Source organism: Serinus canaria, chromosome 1 (assembly GCF_022539315.1).
Source record: "Serinus canaria isolate serCan28SL12 chromosome 1, serCan2020, whole genome shotgun sequence".
Classification (NCBI taxonomy): Eukaryota; Metazoa; Chordata; class Aves; order Passeriformes; family Fringillidae; genus Serinus; species Serinus canaria.
Window position 1 is genome coordinate 87,652,310 of NC_066313.1, and position 17,818 is coordinate 87,670,127.

At 37.9% G+C, this 17,818-nt stretch overlaps 2 protein-coding genes across 4 annotated transcripts in view; both read left to right on the plus strand.

Annotated features, from left to right (window-relative positions):
* The window catches only part of RGPD4 (RANBP2 like and GRIP domain containing 4), a 33,557-nt gene extending 21,895 nt beyond the window's left edge, over positions 1-11,662 (plus strand). For 2 of the 3 annotated variants that reach the window (XM_030234014.2, XM_030234016.2), the window contains 9 exons: positions 2,441-2,608; positions 3,972-4,064; positions 4,916-5,112; positions 5,519-5,747; positions 6,235-6,333; positions 6,506-6,648; positions 8,164-8,437; positions 8,553-8,887; positions 11,084-11,662. In XM_030234014.2, coding sequence (XP_030089874.2) covers positions 2,441-2,608; positions 3,972-4,064; positions 4,916-5,112; positions 5,519-5,747; positions 6,235-6,333; positions 6,506-6,648; positions 8,164-8,437; positions 8,553-8,887; positions 11,084-11,389 — 1,844 coding nt within the window. In that variant the 3' untranslated portion in view covers positions 11,390-11,662. The remainder of the gene's footprint in view (positions 1-2,440; positions 2,609-3,971; positions 4,065-4,915; positions 5,113-5,518; positions 5,748-6,234; positions 6,334-6,505; positions 6,649-8,163; positions 8,438-8,552; positions 8,888-11,083) is intronic. The other variant, XM_030234015.2, reaches the window with a different exon arrangement.
* Positions 11,663-12,805: 1,143 nt separating this feature from the next.
* CCDC138 (coiled-coil domain containing 138) overlaps positions 12,806-17,818 on the plus strand; it is a 32,937-nt gene continuing 27,924 nt past the window's right edge. Inside the window, exons 1-5 of the mRNA XM_050978593.1 lie at positions 12,806-12,874; positions 14,934-14,994; positions 15,619-15,754; positions 16,461-16,576; positions 17,217-17,401. Of these exons, the coding sequence (XP_050834550.1) occupies positions 12,806-12,874; positions 14,934-14,994; positions 15,619-15,754; positions 16,461-16,576; positions 17,217-17,401 (567 nt within the window). The remainder of the gene's footprint in view (positions 12,875-14,933; positions 14,995-15,618; positions 15,755-16,460; positions 16,577-17,216; positions 17,402-17,818) is intronic.

The following is a 17,818-nucleotide window of genomic DNA, read 5'->3' on the forward strand; positions in this document are numbered from 1 at the left end:
GTGACTAGCTAGAGAGATTTAATGTCAGTTCAAACAAAAGTGAAAATACAGTACAGCCTTGAAAAGAACTGTTGTGCATGTTATTGTCCTGAATTTGTTTCTTCCATATTCTACTCTGGGTGAAAAAATCTACACAATTGTTAGTAAGTTCTGTTATCCTAAAATCAGGTCTTTTCAGAATACATTGTCTGTATGTGTGGCTTTTTGTTTCATGGCTGCCTGTGAAGATACATTTAAAGTGTTCGCAGCAGTAATCTTTGTTGTTGAAGTCTTTATCATTTTGTATAGATGTTTGGAGCACTAGAGTATTATTCCAGTGTTTGGTATATCAGTTTCACTGAGAACTTTACCTGTTGACTAATCTGAAGTGACCTTAAATGTATTTCTCTTATTTAGCTATTTTGACCAAAGGGTATGGAAAGAGACTGCATGATAACTCTTTTTAAATGCTGTCAAACCCGATGAGCAATGAGTGTGGTAAAACACTGGAACAGTGCATTTGTTGCCATGGCTTCTAGCTAGATTTCTACTGCTCAAATTAAAGAAAACACATATTTTTACCATCTACCTGATTTGAAAGAAGTGTTTTGTTATATTCAAGGATATATTTTTGAAAATTTTCTCATCCTGAGAAAAGCTGCTGCTTGTTGTGGGACTAAATGCTCTACATTTAAATCTCTGGTGAACTTGATGCAAACTTAATCCAGTTAAGACACTTGCTTAAGTGACTGGAAAGAATAAAACACATAGTAATATGTGGGATATCTGCATATTTTCATAACACATGTACTTCTAATCCTTAAATCAGCTAGGGTGACTGAGTTTTTTGGACAAGATTCTCAGAAGATGTATGAAAACATGTATGTCTTGCAGCCATGATATGAACTTAGAAATTTGCTGTTCAGGAATTTTATCCTACATGTACTTTCTCCGCTCAGAGAACTTACTGAGATCTAAAAATCTGAGCAAAAAGAATTAGTCTAGGAGAGTGTGCTGGTGATGGGTTTGAGTTACTTTGTAGTAACTGGTGTATAAATGCCTGAAATGATCAACTTGTAAACAAAGGTGGGGCAAAAACTGAAGAGGTAATACTTTGAAAAAATACATAAGCTTGAATCAGTACTTGGGGTTTTGCTGTTACTTTACTTTATGCTGATCTTAATCTACTGAATGATTAAGTAAAAAGTAATGAAAACTGCTTTTAATGAGCAGTTATTTTAGTGTGTTAGTTGTCTCAGAGGATCAAAGGACTTGTCTGTAAACATCTCCTATGCCCTTTTCTCCTCTTGCAATGATAAGTTAAATTGTATCATCAGAAAAATCAATGTTTTTCAGGAACTGGGTACTAGTTTTCTACTGAGTACTGGTTTCTATCTGGATATTTAGGTTTCCTCTGATTACACTGTGCCACAGACTGAGAAAATTATTTCTTTAATGAAAAGCACAGCAGGCTTTTGAGACTACTTTTCAGATACTGACTGAATTAAATCTGGAGAAAAGATAATAGGCTGTTAGCAAATAGGCTGAGGTATTAAATATTTTGTTCTTAGAAACAGCTATTGTGGCAATTCTTAGAAATAAATCTGTGAATTATTTTTTAGCCCTTTATCCCCTAATTCCCCTTCTTAAAACAACACAAACAAGCAGAAGCCCAACCAAACTATACCTAATGCTTAAATTGCTATATCCTCTCTGCTTCCATTCTCTCATAATAAACTGAAATATTTGTTCCCAAAACTGTCTTGCAGCCATATATTTTATCTGCAGTTTCCTCTAGGCTTTACTTTCTTTAATCTTTGCACTGATCTCAATACTGGTGGAAGGAATAACTTAATGTTGAAGGCAAGAAGACAGAAAGCTAAATAATATAACTGATGGTGATATTTCTATGCTGCAAAAGCTAGTTAAATAGGCTGAAAGCAATGTTTTTTGTTTGATAGTGGAACTAAGAATTACTTTACTTTTGTAACAATCAAAGTTTCAGTAACTGCTATTATGGTAAATTTATTATTAGCTAATAAAAAGCTCAGCTATATCCCATAAGTAATCTGAAATGAGTTCTATTCAGTTGCTTAGACAGGTTGTTCACAGCTTCACTTTTTTCAGACCTGAAGTTTGCTTATTTACCTCTGTTTGTCACCTCTGTCCCTCTTCTGTGTAGCTGTCTCTTATTTAACATGTGGACTTGATTAAACAATCCTTTTAATAATATGAAGATGCAGCCATGTTTCATTTTAATGCTTGAATTCCAAAAGCAATAGAACAATGTGTAAGTTTTGCTGTTCTGTCCTTGACTCCTGTAAGTTAGATTTTTTTTCCTATCAGCAGAAAATATATAGGCCCTTAGAATTAATTTGGTTCTGTAATAATGTGGGGTTAATGTAATTTCCTGTTCTGAAATTATTCAGTTTTAATGGTTTGTTCAATTTCTGTAAAAAAGCTGAGAAGACCACAGTGTCAGAGGATGACGTTCCATCTGATGAGGTTGTAATAGTTTACGAGTTAACACCTACCCCTGAACAGAGAGCTCTTGCTGACTTCCTCAAGCTCCCTTCAACATTCTTCTGTTACAAGAACAAGCCTGGATATGTCAGTGATGAGGATGATGGTAAGGAATGCCAAAATTTATATTTGCACTGCCTTTTTGTGGGGAAGGGGTGTAATACACTGGACTGGTGCAGCCCCACCTTGAGTGCTGTGTGCAGTTTTGTGTAAGAAGGATATCAAACTGTTAGAGGGTGACCAAGGTGAGCAGCCTTAAGTGCCAGACTCAGGAGGAGTGGCTGAGGTCACTTGGTTTGTTCAGCTGGGAGAAGACAAGACTGAGGGGTGACCTTGTCACAGTCCAAAACTTCTTTAAGGGCATCAGCAGAGGAGGAGGTGCTGATCTCCTCTTTCTGCTGCTCAAGTATAGGACACAAGGAAATGGAATGAAGCTGTCAGGGAAGTTCAGATTAGGAAAAGGTTTTTCTCTGGGAAGAGTCGTCAGGCCCTGGAACAGGCTCCCCAGGACAGCAGTTAGAGCAACATGCCCGTCAGAGGCCAAGCAACATCTGGGTGATGCACTTAGTCATGTTGGGTTGGTTTTAGGTAGTCCTGCAAGGAGCAGGGAGCTGCAGTTGGTGATCCTTATGGGTCCCTTCCAACTTGAGATACTCAGTTAGCACTGTTAGAACCATTAGACACTGAAATATTTTTGTGTGGGCCAGTGAGAAGAATTCATGTCAGTGTTCTTGTGGTCAAAGATGTACACTCAAGTCTCCAAAACAGAACAGTACAGTGGAAGCCCAGGAGTGACTAAAGGGTATTTGTTTGGTGTATTATGGGTGTTGACATCATTACCAAGGCATTAGGTTAGGTAAGAGGTATTTGAGCAAGAGACCTACTTTAGTATTTTGAGACAAAAAGAAAGCCTTTTTTTATTAAAAACAAACAATTTAAGCTTCCTTAAGTGCTATACTAATGAGTTATTTTTCTTCTAAAGCAAACTTACTTCTAAAGTGAACTTGCTTTATGTCAAACCTTACTGCATGTAATTAAGATTGATTTATTCAGCAGCAAATACTTTAAATGGAAGTTCTGAAACATTATATTCAACAGAAAATGGGAGAAGACAAGCCCCCTCCCACAAGTACCTGAGCTTCCAAATTTTTTTTGGAAAAATCTTCAGTCTTCTTCCCCAAATCGGTTTAGTGGTAGCCTTAATAAAATCACTCAGTAAGAAATATATTTTCTAAAAGCAAAACCTGTGCTATGTATCTGTAGCAATCTAGGCTGAGAAAAATTGTTAACAGCACTCTGGAGCACATGTAAGCAAAACTAGAAGTGACAGCTTACTTGTTGACTTGTGTAACTCTTATATTTTAAGCAAAAATTACATATGTCTGCTAGCCTTGTGAGTTGGAAGGGCTTAGCAGACTTCTCTGACCTAGAGTGGGCCTGAGAACTTACTCTTTTTTCCTGTGTTTAAGATGAAGACTATGAAACAGCTGTTAAGAAACTTAATGGAAGACTCTATCCCAGTGATTCAGAAGAGAAAAAGAAAGTGCAAGTTCCTGTGAAAGGTATGTCTTAATAAATTTTAATTATTGTACTTCATGTACTGAAACATAAACTCTGAATCTGAAGGACACATGTGCAGAGGTTAATTTCATATTTCCTGGAATGGTTTCTAGAAGCAGAGGTGCTGAGTGCAGAAAACCTGCATCTCAGCATACAGAGTTAAGCTCAGTATCTTAAACTGCTGGCTAGCAGTAAAGGGGTACCTGAAAGAGAAATGCACATTCCAGGTGATTTCTAAACAAGAATATCAAAGTCTCTTCCTATCTTGAGCTCCTTCTGAATATGAAAAATTTGAATATTCAGCTTGGCATGATACTGCTCAAGAGAAAGTTGTCTACATCTTTGAGTACTTGCTACTTCTTCAGTTACTCAATTAAAGCTTGAGAGTTGCGCTATTTGGTCTCTATACTAAAAATACAGGTGTAGACAACTTGCTTATGTGTGTCTGACTGTGTCTGACTTCAGTGTTACATAATTTGAAGGTAGATACTTCTGGAAGTGAAGTTTGGGATTTCTTTGAGGATATGTGCTAGAAGGATTGATCCATCTGAAATATGAGGAGATAATGAAGGAGTTATTAGTAGTGGCAGCTGCATGATGAAATTCTTCATTGCATGGAAATTCCCTGACAGCAGTAAAAAAACACAGATTACGTATTTTCAATTCTAGCCACCCCAGGTTAGGTTAGGTTATTCTTCACTTCCGCTATTTAAACAGTAATGCTGTCTGTGAAACTCATGAAATCTGTCTTCAAGTTGATTTGGCTATTATGAGGTTAATTTATAATGTCAATGCTAAAAAGTATTTTAGTATGTAGCTGCATTCACAGGTATTTTCCATTAATTTTTTACAGCAGGCCTTGCAAAGAAAAGTGAATTCAACAATGAAAGAGAATGTGCTGCTACTCTGGAAAAGAAACCAGTTCCTGAGGAGAAAGATGAAACAAAAGCTCTGCAGGTTCCTTCTGCATCTGTTTGTGGTGTCAGTACTGATACTGAGGGTGACAGTCTGGAAGACTTAAAGTCAGAAGCTAAAAATCAAGAAATGAAAGTAAGAGCTAAATAAATCTTTACTGAATTTCTTGTTATTAAACTTGTACAATTACTTTATATTTGTGAGACAGTACAGTTTTAGAACTAAAACATCCAGTTTTAGTTGGGAAAAATGGAGGTTTTTTGTAGCAGTGCCTCAAGTGTGTGCTAACACAGGAGACTTGATTTCAGGAAATAACAGAATTTTTTTGAAAACAGACTACTTCAAAGTTACTTCAGTCTCTTGTCAAGTTAACATCCTTATGTGTTAACAGTAATGAAAAATTTCAGAAAGCTTGTAGCAATCTTTCTTGGTGTTCTTTATTTTTCTAGAAGGACTGTTCTTAAACTCTGGGGGAGGAGGTTTGAATCCTAAGGTCTTCTAACTTATTTACCTATTACATTACTTTTTTGATTAATTGCAGGAGAATGAAGTTGCAAGCTCAGGTGACTTTGTCTGTATCAGTAAGGAAGAAATACCCGTTCCATCAAAAGATGAGGTGACAGTTCTTGTCCAGTCAGGTACCAGCAGTGAAGGATCACATTCCACCACAGAAACTGTGCAAGTATCACAGACCTTATCACGAGCTGAAGACAAACCTGTAGATTTGTCAGCTAAAAAGAGTGATTCAGATGGTTCAGAGTCAACACAAGGTAAGGTCAGGGGTATATGCTGAGGGTTTTTGGTAGGAAACTATGCTTTTCTGTGGATCAGTTTACCTAGCATAGTTGCTGTCATGGGGAGAAGTAGTACCAATACTGAATTAGAAACATAGGTACGAGTCTGGTAAAAATGTGTATACATCAAATTTTGAGTTCACTTTCACTACAACAAAACAATGCTAGTGTCTATTGTGTAATTTAAATATGATGTACTTTCATTAGATTACTGTTAAATACCACATGAGCTCTGTGGATCAGCATGTAAGTAGTATGCTGAAACTCACAGAGTGTTAGGCCCATTTTTCAAACCATAATAGACGGTCATTATGACAAATGTCATTCAAACTTCAGATTTATTGGGAGGAAGACAAAAATGCTGTAGGTGGTTCTCCAGTTTATTCATGTGACTATATAAATGCATTTTCTTTAAGAAAGTAGAGAAAAATCTTTGACTTTCTCCTTTTTATTTGTTTGATAGAAAACAGAATCATCTCATTTGGTTTTGGCAATACTGCAGGCCTGTCATTTGCAGATCTGGCATCCAAAAGTTCTGAAGACTTTGCTTTTGGCTCAAAAGGTGAGTTCAGCTAGTCTCTGAGATAAACCTCAGCTGGACTTTTGTTTCATACAACATACCTTTTATGCACAAAATTTCTGCTGATCGTTAGAAACAACAATTTTTTGAAAGTTTTTGTCAGGAAGAAAAAAAAAACTACGCAAAGTTTAAAATGTCACTCTCTTAATTGTAGATAAAAACTTCAAATGGGCAAATACAGGAGCAACTGTATTTGGAGATACCACCCGTAAAGCAGATGAAGATGAAGGTGGTAGTGATGATGAGGTAGTACATAGTGATGATATCCACTTTGAGCCAATTGTGTCCTTACCAGAGGTAAGATGACTTCTGGAATATAAAACAACATTAAGATAAGCATCTCTGCTAACACAGCAAGCTTTAAAATGTTTTGCTCAACTAGCTTTGCTTTCTATGTTGTGCCTTGTCCTGCATGTTTTACTTTTATGTTGGAGCCACCTGTTGTTTTAAATCCTAGTACAGCATAGCCCTGGGGAGGTGTCTGGTGCCTCAGTTAAAATTTTCAAGTGATTTCTTTATAACTTGACTGAGAGTTGGGGAGGACACGAATTTGTACACATAGCTCGTAAAAGCTAAACCATTTATATAGCACAGCTGAAAATCAGGAAGGGGAAATGGATAACTGCTAGTGCTTATACAACTCAGCTATGGCTTTGTATCAGTGACCCGTAAATTCAGTTCTGTGAAAACCATGCCAACTAAGAATCTTTCAGCTAGGCGGGAGATTCCTAGAATCACTAAGCAAAAAGATGTACAATTAACATCACCTGAAGGCTAAGGAAACTAACCTTCTTAGTTTGAAAATAATTTTTTTCAAGAAGCAGGAAAACCTTCAACTTTGAAGTTAGCCTTATAACTTACTGAGACTTCACGCAGTTATTCATATCTTGATTTGGTTTTTAGTCTAGTAACCATTTCAGACTCTTCATGATATCATTATATTGTCTAACCTTTCTATAAAGAATAAAATTTAACTATAGATTAGTAAAATTATTGAGCAAGGCAGATAGAGTACAAAGGAACTGTATGTGATGTCCTTCAATTCGAACAGCTGGTCTGATCTATTTTGTAACACGCCTTCAACTTCCTTCTTGAATATCTGGTGTGCCTTTGCTCATCTGTGTGTCACATTGTGACTTCTATGATGCTCTTCTTTTCTGCTTCCCTTTTTCACTTTCACAAACAGCATTTTGTCACACATTTCTCCAGTTCTTTCAAGTGTTCCATATCTTTTGGAGAAGTGCTAAATAAAGTGGAGAGTAGAGGCCAGTAAACGCATACATAAAGTGAGGTGGAGATACAAAACTTCAGCCTGACAGCCATATATTTGGTGTTTATTCTGTCCAAATGCAAATATCAAATTCTTTAACAATGTGCTAAAGATAACTCCTGGAATTTTGTAACAGTACTCTGTCTTTACTTCTTGGTGTGAACATCATTCAGCAAACCGAACTTGGGAAACTTGCCAAAACACTTGATAAAGTCTTTGTTAAAAGAAAAAAAAACCCATAAACCATAAAGAAAATCCCTCCACACAAGCAAAACACTCCCAAAGCGAAACCAACCACAACTACATGTAGCTTGGTGAAGGAGGACTGCAATGCTGTATTTGTTCTCAAATAATGGAATTTGTTGGGCTCTTATATTCTGAAAATGTTTTAGCCATTTTGGTGTGATGAATAGGGTGTTGGTGAAAAGAACACAGTGAATAATTTTCCACTGTAATGTCAGAATCTTCAGAAGTATATGTAATAACTATTTAATATCTTTGTAGGAAATCACAGGTTCTCAGTCTACTGTGCTGTTTTTTAGGTGGAGGTAAAATCTGGAGAAGAAGATGAAGAAATTCTCTTCAAGGAGAGGGCAAAACTTTACAGATGGGACAGGGATGTTACTCAGTGGAAGGAGCGTGGTGTTGGAGAGATCAAAATACTCTTCCATACACAGAAGAAATACTATAGAGTCTTAATGAGAAGAGACCAAGTTCTTAAAGTCTGTGCAAACCATGTTATCACCAAAGAAATGAACTTGGTGCCCTCTGATACATCAAACAATGCTTTCATTTGGACAGCCACAGATTATGCTGGTGAGTTTTTCAGGTGGTCTTTGTTTTCTAGGTGGTCTGTAGTTTCTGTATTTTGTTTTTCCCTAGAGACTATTACAAGATGAAACTGAACAGGCCTTCTTGGATTTATTTTCAGATGGTGAAGTAAAAGTAGAACAATTTGCAGTCAGATTTAAAAGCCAAGAAATGGCCAATTCTTTCAAGAAGATGTTTGAAGAATGCCAGCTAAGCTTGTCAGAACTACAGAAGGGGCACTTGTCCCTGGCAGCAGGACTGTCAAAGGACACCAACCCTGTTGTGTATTTTGAAGTTTCTGCTGATGATGAACCTTTAGGACACATAACCATGGAGCTGTTTGCAAATATTGTACCTCGAACTGCTGAAAATTTCAGAGCCCTGTGCACAGGAGAGAAAGGATTTGGATTCAAGAACTCCCGCTTTCACAGAATAGTCACAGACTTTGTCTGTCAGGTAAGCATAAAAGGAAGACTCCTCACTGAGAGAATGAGATGCATCCTAACAATGGCACTTTTGTATAGAATAGCATATTCTTGTTGGTAGCATGAATCTACTGTGCAGGATAGTCTCACCTGTCCTTTCCCTACAAGGAGATAAGAAATGGTATAAGCAGCACGTGCTACCCTAAAATGCTTTTCACCTGTGCCTACCAGTGGCCTCATGTTTCAGTGTTACTGTCACGTCAGGGTGAAAGAAAAAAAAATAGAGGGAGGTGCAGTCCTGTTACAATGGACAAGGGGCCTGTTGCTGAACAGGAACACTAAGGAAAGCAGGTGTTCTCAAAATGACCATTCATCCTTCTCTCTCTCTCCAGAGAACTTCTGTATGCTCACCTTTTAAGAACACTTACTTTCCAGGCTTCTCTTGGACTTCAAAGTACACTTTATATTTCAGATAATGTGCATGTTAAAACTGACATTTTGAGTATCACAGGAATCTAAAACTAGTCTTCTAGATCCTATTACCATGCAATGGCCTATTTACTAAAACATGGGGTTTTGTGCAGAGAGCATCAGCCTGCAGTATATCGGTAAGCCCTGGTAGACAGTGTTCGTTTTAAACCTCTGTGTGCATTCAGTAGCACTGGCAAGTTCTTCGTAAATGCTGAAGGCTTAGGAGATTGATAATAGCTCAGACCTTTCTTAAAATTCTCATCAATAGTTCATTGAGTTTTGGTTTGGAACAGGCAAAATGAACCAACATCAGTACATGCTATGCTAATGATCTGCATGTCACTATATCCCCGAAGATGAAGCATGTAGACTTTCTATGTGCCCAGATGTATACAGTAGTACAGGAAAATAATATACAAAAGTAATAGGAAGGACATCAGCCTGTTGGAGCGAGTCCAGAGGAAAGCTAAGCCTTTTAAGAGGGATGGAGCACTGGTCCTATGAGGAAAGGCTAAGAGAATTAAATTTGTTCAGCCTGGAAAAGAGAAAGCTTAGGGTTGACTTAATGGTGTCATTCCAGAGCCTGAAGGGAGCCTACAAGAAGATGGAGGGAAACATTTTACAAGAGCATGTAGTCACAGGACATGGGGTGAATGGCTTCTAGGTAAAAGAGAGTAGGTTTAGGCTAGATGTTAGGAGAAAGTTGTTTGCTGTAAGGGTGGTGGGACACTGGAACAAGTTGCCCAGAGAAGTTGTAAATGCCCTATCCCTGTCAGTGTTCTAGGCCAGGCTGGATGGAGCTCTGAGTAGCCTGGTCCTAGTTCTAGGTGTCCCTGCCCATGGCAGGGGAGTTCTACATGATCTTAAAGGTCCTTTCCAATGTAAACCATTCTGTGATAGGATATGAACAGCTTGTCACCATAATAAAATATTAGCCTGTCTTTCGATTAGCTATCTACGTAGGTCTGAAGTACACACTTAATGGTTCTTTTGGTAAACCTTTGTGCCTTTCTGATAACCTCATTTAGGATTTAAGCTTATTTCAGGATATTTTGCATTCTAGAAATGAGCAGACTTTCTTTAAAACAGTTAACTGTACTATGTGTGCCTTGACAAAGTGAACTTCTATCACAGTATACTTCAAGTTTGCTCTGCTTTGCCTGAACTTTCTTGAGGTACAGTGAGAAGCTCTTGAATGAGAACTAAGGCTGTACAGATAGAGTTTGCACTGTCACCCTTATGTGTATACTCAAATTTATCAGGAACCAGAAGTTTGCTACCTTCCAGAAAGATAAGACACACATACCAGGCTGCTCAACCAGTTACATGGCAAAGCTGTATGGAATTACGGGTCCCTGCTTTGTTAACCTTTGTCAGGTGATGAATTCTGTGCCTGCGGGGTCTAAGCAAGGACAGGCCTTCAGTGAGATAATGCAGGTCCAGGCAGCTTCCAGGGCCAACTGATGCAGGCAGTAGGAATGACAGGCCTAGAGGAATGTCACCACAGGGAGCAGGAAGATAAAGTGCTGAGTTCAGAATAAACAAGAGATACACCTTCTACTACTGCTTCCCTTACCATGAACAAACCTGCTGAAGCTGGGAAGCCCTACATCTAAGCAGATATTGATACTTGTAAAAATGAGTTCTTCCAAAACAAAGTCTTTACTGTTGAAAGGAAGTATAACTTTTGGGTTATGTTTTGGAACCTGTCAGTTAATGCTGTGTCTGGTTGTTTTGTTTTGTTTTTTTTTTTTAGGGAGGAGATATAACTAACCATGATGGAACAGGTGGACGGTCAATTTATGGAACAGCATTTGAAGATGAGAATTTCATAGTGAAACACACTGGTCCTGGATTGTTGTCAATGGCCAATAAGGGCAGGGATACAAATAATTCTCAGTTCTTCATAACACTTAAAAAAGCAGAACACTTGGACTTCAAGCATGTGGTATTTGGGTTTGTGAAAGATGGAATGGATGTTGTGAAAAAGATCGAATCCTTTGGTTCTCCTAAAGGGCTAGTAAATGGAAGAATTGTCATTACAGACTGTGGGCAAATATAGAATTATTTCTTTGAGTATACAGATGTTTTGACAGTATAAATCAGTAATTAGATGTTATTGACTAATTATTTCAACTTCTTAAAATGGACACTTCTGATGTATAAATGTAAAATTACAGGCTATAGTTGAATTTTTTTATGTGTTCTAATTGATTTTTTTGCATGGTAAATAAAGTTCAGGCACTGGCATATTTCAGGTGTATTTGTGTTATCCTGACATATTTGTATTAAGTGTCAAATTTTAAAAATTAAATCCTAGTCTTGTTAAAATAAATGTCTTGTCTTCACTTGGGTTTGTTTAAAAGAAGATGAACTTGTATAATTTGGTTCTTGCTCTTATGAAGTTCTTTTGAATGTGCAGTTGGTGCATGCAAATTGCAGGACAGTACACTGAAGGCCTTTGAAAATTAATGGGTATTTCAGTATTAATTAAATTGAAAATTGTGAAAAAAAGTGAAGTGAAAATTAATGGGTATTCCTGCAGAAAGCAGGCTGAGCCAGGTGGATGTTGGTTTGTTCTGTCTGCACAGTTTTTAAATGATTGATCAATGTTTTGTTAGAGCAATATGCCAAATTTTTTTTATTTGTTTTTTTTTTTTTACTTCTACTATTTCTAAAAAATTTGGCTTAATGAGAAACATCTAGTTAACATTGGCATTTGTCCTGACATACATAAAGTATAACCTTCTGACTCTGTTCAGTCTTTATTAGCTGTAGCCAACTTTTCTGACGTTGCTGCAGGCTTTAACTTGTGTATTCCAGCTTGCTTGTACCTTTTACAACTGTGCCTCGCAAGAGTGAGAATGCATGGGTAAGTGTGGGATGTATTTATACTTAGAGTCTATGCCTCTGCCCTGGGCAGCACACATTTAGTTTTGGTGGGTTATTTGTTTACTTTTAAAGGATGGCATTAATAAGTCTTCAGGTGTCCTGAGCGGCCATACTGCTCTCTACACCCATTCAAAGGAGCCTGGAGCTGGGCCTTTTCTCCCAGGGACACAGCGACAAGACAACGGGACACAGACTTACCGAGGACAGGTTTAGGTAGGAAGGACAGCAGGAGGAATTTCTTCCCAGAAAGGCTGATTGGGCATTGGCGGTCCAGGGCTGCCAATGCTGGAATCACCTTCGCTGGAGGTGTTAAAGGAGGTGGCACTGAGTGGTCCAGTTGCCAGGGTGCTGTTCGGTCGTGAATGGGATGCCACAGTCACAGGCCCCGCTGTGTCAGGGGTGAAGAGGAGCGGTGTTTGATGATGATGACGATGACGATGTTACGTGCCCCCCGCCCCCCTCCCCCCGCCAGGCCTGTGGCGGCAGCTCCCCCTGCCCTGCCGTGCCCGCCCGGGCCGGCGCCGCCCGCGGCCCCCAGTGCGCCTGCGCGGCTCGTGGCGGTTGGTTCGAGTGCGGCGGTGCCGCCATGGCGGGCCCGGAGCTCGGCCGCTCTGCCCAGGGGCTGCAGCGGCGCTGCCCGCAGGGGCCGGCCGGGGTGAGACGGGGCCGGGGCGGGCAGCCTGCGGGGAGGAGGCACAGAAAAGCTATTTCCTCCTCACTGCGTGCCAGGAGTGTTTGGAGAGATGGAGGGTGGGGGGGCCTGTCCGCTCACGGGTGCATTGTGAGCGCCGTGCTGCTCGGGCCCGGGCAGTGCGAGACCAACGTGGGGTTTGAACAGACCTGAGGAGGTTCTGGACTCCTACTCCTATCCCTGACCCCGCTCAACGATTGCCCTAGAGTTGAAGTGCTGAAGAGTCGTCTGTGTCTGAGCAGGAAATTTCCCTAGAAATTGCAATTCCAGATTCTGTGTGGTACAAGACACAGTTTAGCATGCAGTTTTTGTCTAAGACTTGGTCCCTGCCAGTTGAGTGAGAAAATATGTGAATCCTCTTAGGAGGATATTAACCTTGTATGAAATATAGGATAACTAATTTTTCTTTTATTTTTTTTTCTTTTTTTTTTTTTTTTTTTGCCACAGTAATTGACAATCTTACTTAGAATGCATTAGATGTGTTTGTGAATTTTTTTTTTTTTTTTTTGTAAAGCTTAGTGGTTAGCTCTGTTGTCAGAGAGCAGGAAATGGTTCCATATCTAGTCAATCAGGAATCAAACCCATGGTTCATTAGAGACTGCTGCAATGACCAGACAGTTAATTATGATGGCCACTAGTCCCTTGCCAAGGTATGGCAATGTTATTTTACACCAGAGAAGTTTGGGCTCTTAGCACTCCGATGAATGAAGGAACTGTATTGTGGTTCCTTTCTTTTTATTACTTGTGCTGACAAGTCAAAACTGATCTGCCTAAAAATTCAGCAGCAAAGACCCTTTCCCCTTTGTGGTGTTTCAAAAGCCTTTGATACTTAGTAGAAGGAGTACATGCTGGCCAGGTACCTTTATTTTGCCTGAATTCTGTTTGTCTCTCAGTGAAACAAATTTTTGCAATTGTTTTCATGCACCTGTGTTCTGGGTCAAATGTTTGCAGTGTGTCTGGGGGATAACAGGCCTTAAGTGCTCAGATTCATGCTGCAGTGGAAGTTGTATGGTGGAAAAATACCACGAACAAACAAAGATTGGGAGAGATTGAAAGTGGGTTTGAGTTAAGTACATTGGATTGGGATACTGACTTAGTCATGGGAGTCATCAAACAAATACAAAACCCAGCTTTTCTTTCCTTAGGGAAAGTAGCTTGCCATTTTAGAATCAGGAACCATCTCAAATGTGTGTGAAGGTTTTGAGCTTTTTAGCAGCTCAAATCAGGCTGTATGTCCCACTAGTTCCTGCAGAAGGATTTGCAACTTGAATAGCATTTGATCTAGATTCTCTGGGGAATTTTTCTTGGGGAATATTCTGCTTTAAATTACAAAACTGTACTTTAAAGAAAAGTAGTTTTAAAAACTTTTTTTTTAAAGACTCTTACTGAGACTTTAATGCTTTCAGGGAAGAAATGTTACATGTTTTTGTGTGCTTTTTTATTTCATTAAAAAGTGGTCATTCAAGGGTAGGAAAATACAGCAGCTGATCGCTTGATCTAGAACATAGCAGAGAGATGCAGTGAAACAAGTACAATCATGAGAGCTGCCTTAAGTCTGATATTTCGTAATGTGCATTTAATTGATTTTGCTTGTAGACTAAAATTTCTGTCATTCACATTTTGGTACATACTTATAAATTAGTAAGAAAAAGTAGAGTAGGAAACTTTGGCATAAAAAGCCTAGATGTGAAGGTAGACGACACTGTTTGCATGATTACCTAATTCTACTTTCATGCCTTTATTTCGTGTTACTGTCTTCACAGTAACATGAAATAAGTAGTTTCTTAAATATTCTAACATAGAACACTACAAGTATTTTGTTATTAGACTGTAGAGAATATATTTGCCTCTCTATATTAATATGAGGACCATTTACATTTATGTAGTTAAAAAAAAACCCTCCCTTTTCAAAGTCAGTATTCTGTCACAAAGTTTGACAGTTTAACTGTTAAACCAGTAAGTTGTAACATACTTTTTCCATGAAAACTCTGACTGAGTGCAATGGTTTTGTGCTTTCTTATAGGATTGCCTCTCAGGAGCATTGCACACCAAATGTAAAAGCAGAAGTTCCCTAGTTTACAAAGGTAATACAAAGCAATGATGCTTTGATATATTTTACAGGGAAAACATTTACTAAAGCTGCATTATTCCTAAATTTATTTAGTTTTTGTATTTTCTCATTTTAAATAGATAGGTAATCTTGATTAAGGGGTTGTGATACCTGGGAGCCAGCCTGAGAATGTTAACAAATAAAAAGCACAAAGGATGTTTTGGAACAATGGTTCACAGCCTGTTTGTCTTTAAGTCCTGCTTGAATTAGTTTGTAGCAGTTTACTTCATAATGCATGTATTTAGCTTTAATGTAAAGATACATAAATGTTTATTATCTAGAATGCATTTGGTCTCTTTCAGAAGCTGGTGCATGGAGACAGCTGGCTATTTGTCAGATTTCAATTACAGAAAAATTTCTATAGGCAGACAAGCTCTAAGATTTCAGAAAGACAAACCATATGTAAAACCTAAATAATTCTTACTATGTCTTAAGCTGTTATAATGAAGTTCATAATTCATCAGGCTGCATCAGTGGCGGTTTTGGTTCTTAAACCTACATCAACTACATGGCAAGTTCTTCTCATAAGTCCTTATTGATTTCTTAAGTTCAGCTTCTCAAATGCAAAATAGAATTGTTGCAATTTTATATATTTCAGGTGGTGCTGACAGCTCACTGAAAAATAGAACTATTTCTTTATCAAATTGTTCCTTAGAGTCAGAATTTACTGAAGCTGGAAGAGAGAAGAGCATCAGATCTAGTGATTTCCAGAAAAGTCTGAAAAACTGGGATTGGTAGGAGGTGTTTTTATTTCTCCTTTTTTTTTTTTTCTCATAAAACCGCAAATAAAACAGATGCATTTGGACTGTGCAAAAATTGGTTAAAGTTTCTTGTTTTCTTGTTAAGTAAAGAACTGTTTGTAGCTAATTTATGTGATAACAACGATGCTGATTTTGACCTAGTCTAATCTGTGTATGTTGGAATTGCTAAGGGAATGCAGGAATGACTTAAACTTAACTAGGTGATAAAACAATTCACTAGGAGGAAAGCGAATAGCCTGGACTGATAAACAGATTTATGTTTATTTAGAGATAATTCAATTCCAAATGCCAAGAAATCTCTTTTAAGGGCTACTTTACACTAAACAGGAAAATATAATTTAAAAAGGAGAGTTGTATTTTTAGTTCTCTGGGAATTTGTTGGTTTGTGGTGAGAGAAGAGTGTTGCTTTTACCTGTTACTTATATGTGCTTACAGTATGAAAAGCCTAGTTATTGCAACAATTTTTAAGTCAGCAACATGTAATTTCTGTGGTTGAGATTTATTTGAGTAATAATGTCTTTCATCCAAATGATTTAACTCTGCTATTGTTATCAGTAAAATATCAAAGTCTTACATAAAGCAATGTTTCCTTTTTATACAGACTTGTTTCAGTCTCTGTTATGTATCATGTTAGACAGGAATTGAGTAATTTAAAGTTCGTGCTCTTTTGTACTTTTAGTTTTGATGATGAGCAAGATTATTTTTGTGGTTCAAGTGGTCTGGAAGTAGAAGGAAACAGCATTATTTGCTCTGAAACTGATGCAACTCAAAATACAGCTGTATACACAGGAGCAGGTAATAAAAATTTGATTTTATACATTCTTACAACTCTCCATGAAGTATAACATGTAACTTTAAAAACTTCCTAGTAAGTGAATTTCTGTTCAATTTAGAAATACACTAGTCGCCTAAAATGTATTTTAATGGGGGGATTTTATCTTTCACATGAATACTTTCTTTAGAATTATTTTATGAGGTTCAGACATGCTTGAAGCAATACTAATGTTATTTTCTCATGTGGCATCCAGTAGTTTCTTAAGTTTTGTCCTGTTTAGTTAGGTGTCACCCTAAGGTCTAATCAGCAGCAAATCACTTGCCTGAGGCCCTTATAAAAGTAATAGGAGATTTTGGTGACATGATTCAGTCTGTGCATAGATTCCATACAGATATCTCTAGGATTTCTATATTGCAATGGAGGGCATAGTTTTACTTATAAAACTGTTAATTCTTGATCAGTTTGAATAAATAATGGAACAAGAACTTCAATCAAATCTCTATAATTCTTTCAATTACTTTCACATTTTGATATGTCTCACTCTGTACTTGTAACTCTGAATTCCTAGAACATATTTTGCTGGTTTTGTACAGCTATCCTATCAATATTTACCTAGGACTGATTTTTTACAGTAAAGTGCTTTTTTTTCCATGTTGACAGGCCTCACTTTACCATCTTATGTGGCTGGAAATACTCAAGAAAATACTGACCAAATTATCAACCATGGTTTGTTAAAGAAAATTGTGCATGGAACTGGTGCTCAGGCATGCAATAGGCAAGGTTTAATACCTCCTCACATCAGTCAGATTTATGATGAATTATTTGTCATACATCAGAAGCTCCAGGTAGGAACTGGAATCACCTTCAAATTTTCATTGAATAATCTATATCACTCGAGAAAGAATTGAATACTATAATACTATATATTAAACTGTTATTTTTTACTATAATTTATATTAATCACAGTTACTTATATACTAAATCTGCGTCTTCATCTGTCTCTTCCACTAGATTAATTCAGTGATTCAGTAATGATGCTTTGACTTGAATTTTGGGTAGACCAGGTAGATGGGTAGGTGGGCAGAGTCAGTTGAGGGAGTTGAGGGAGTTGGAACACAGTGTTTCTACATCCAAGACTGTCTCGTGACACACTGTGTGTGTAGAGGGAAGTACTCACAACCGCTGCTTCTCTTGAGAACATCAGAAACTGTTCTCCTGGCTCTAGGCATTCCAAAGTGCTTGCCTTCGTGGCCTCCTCCAAA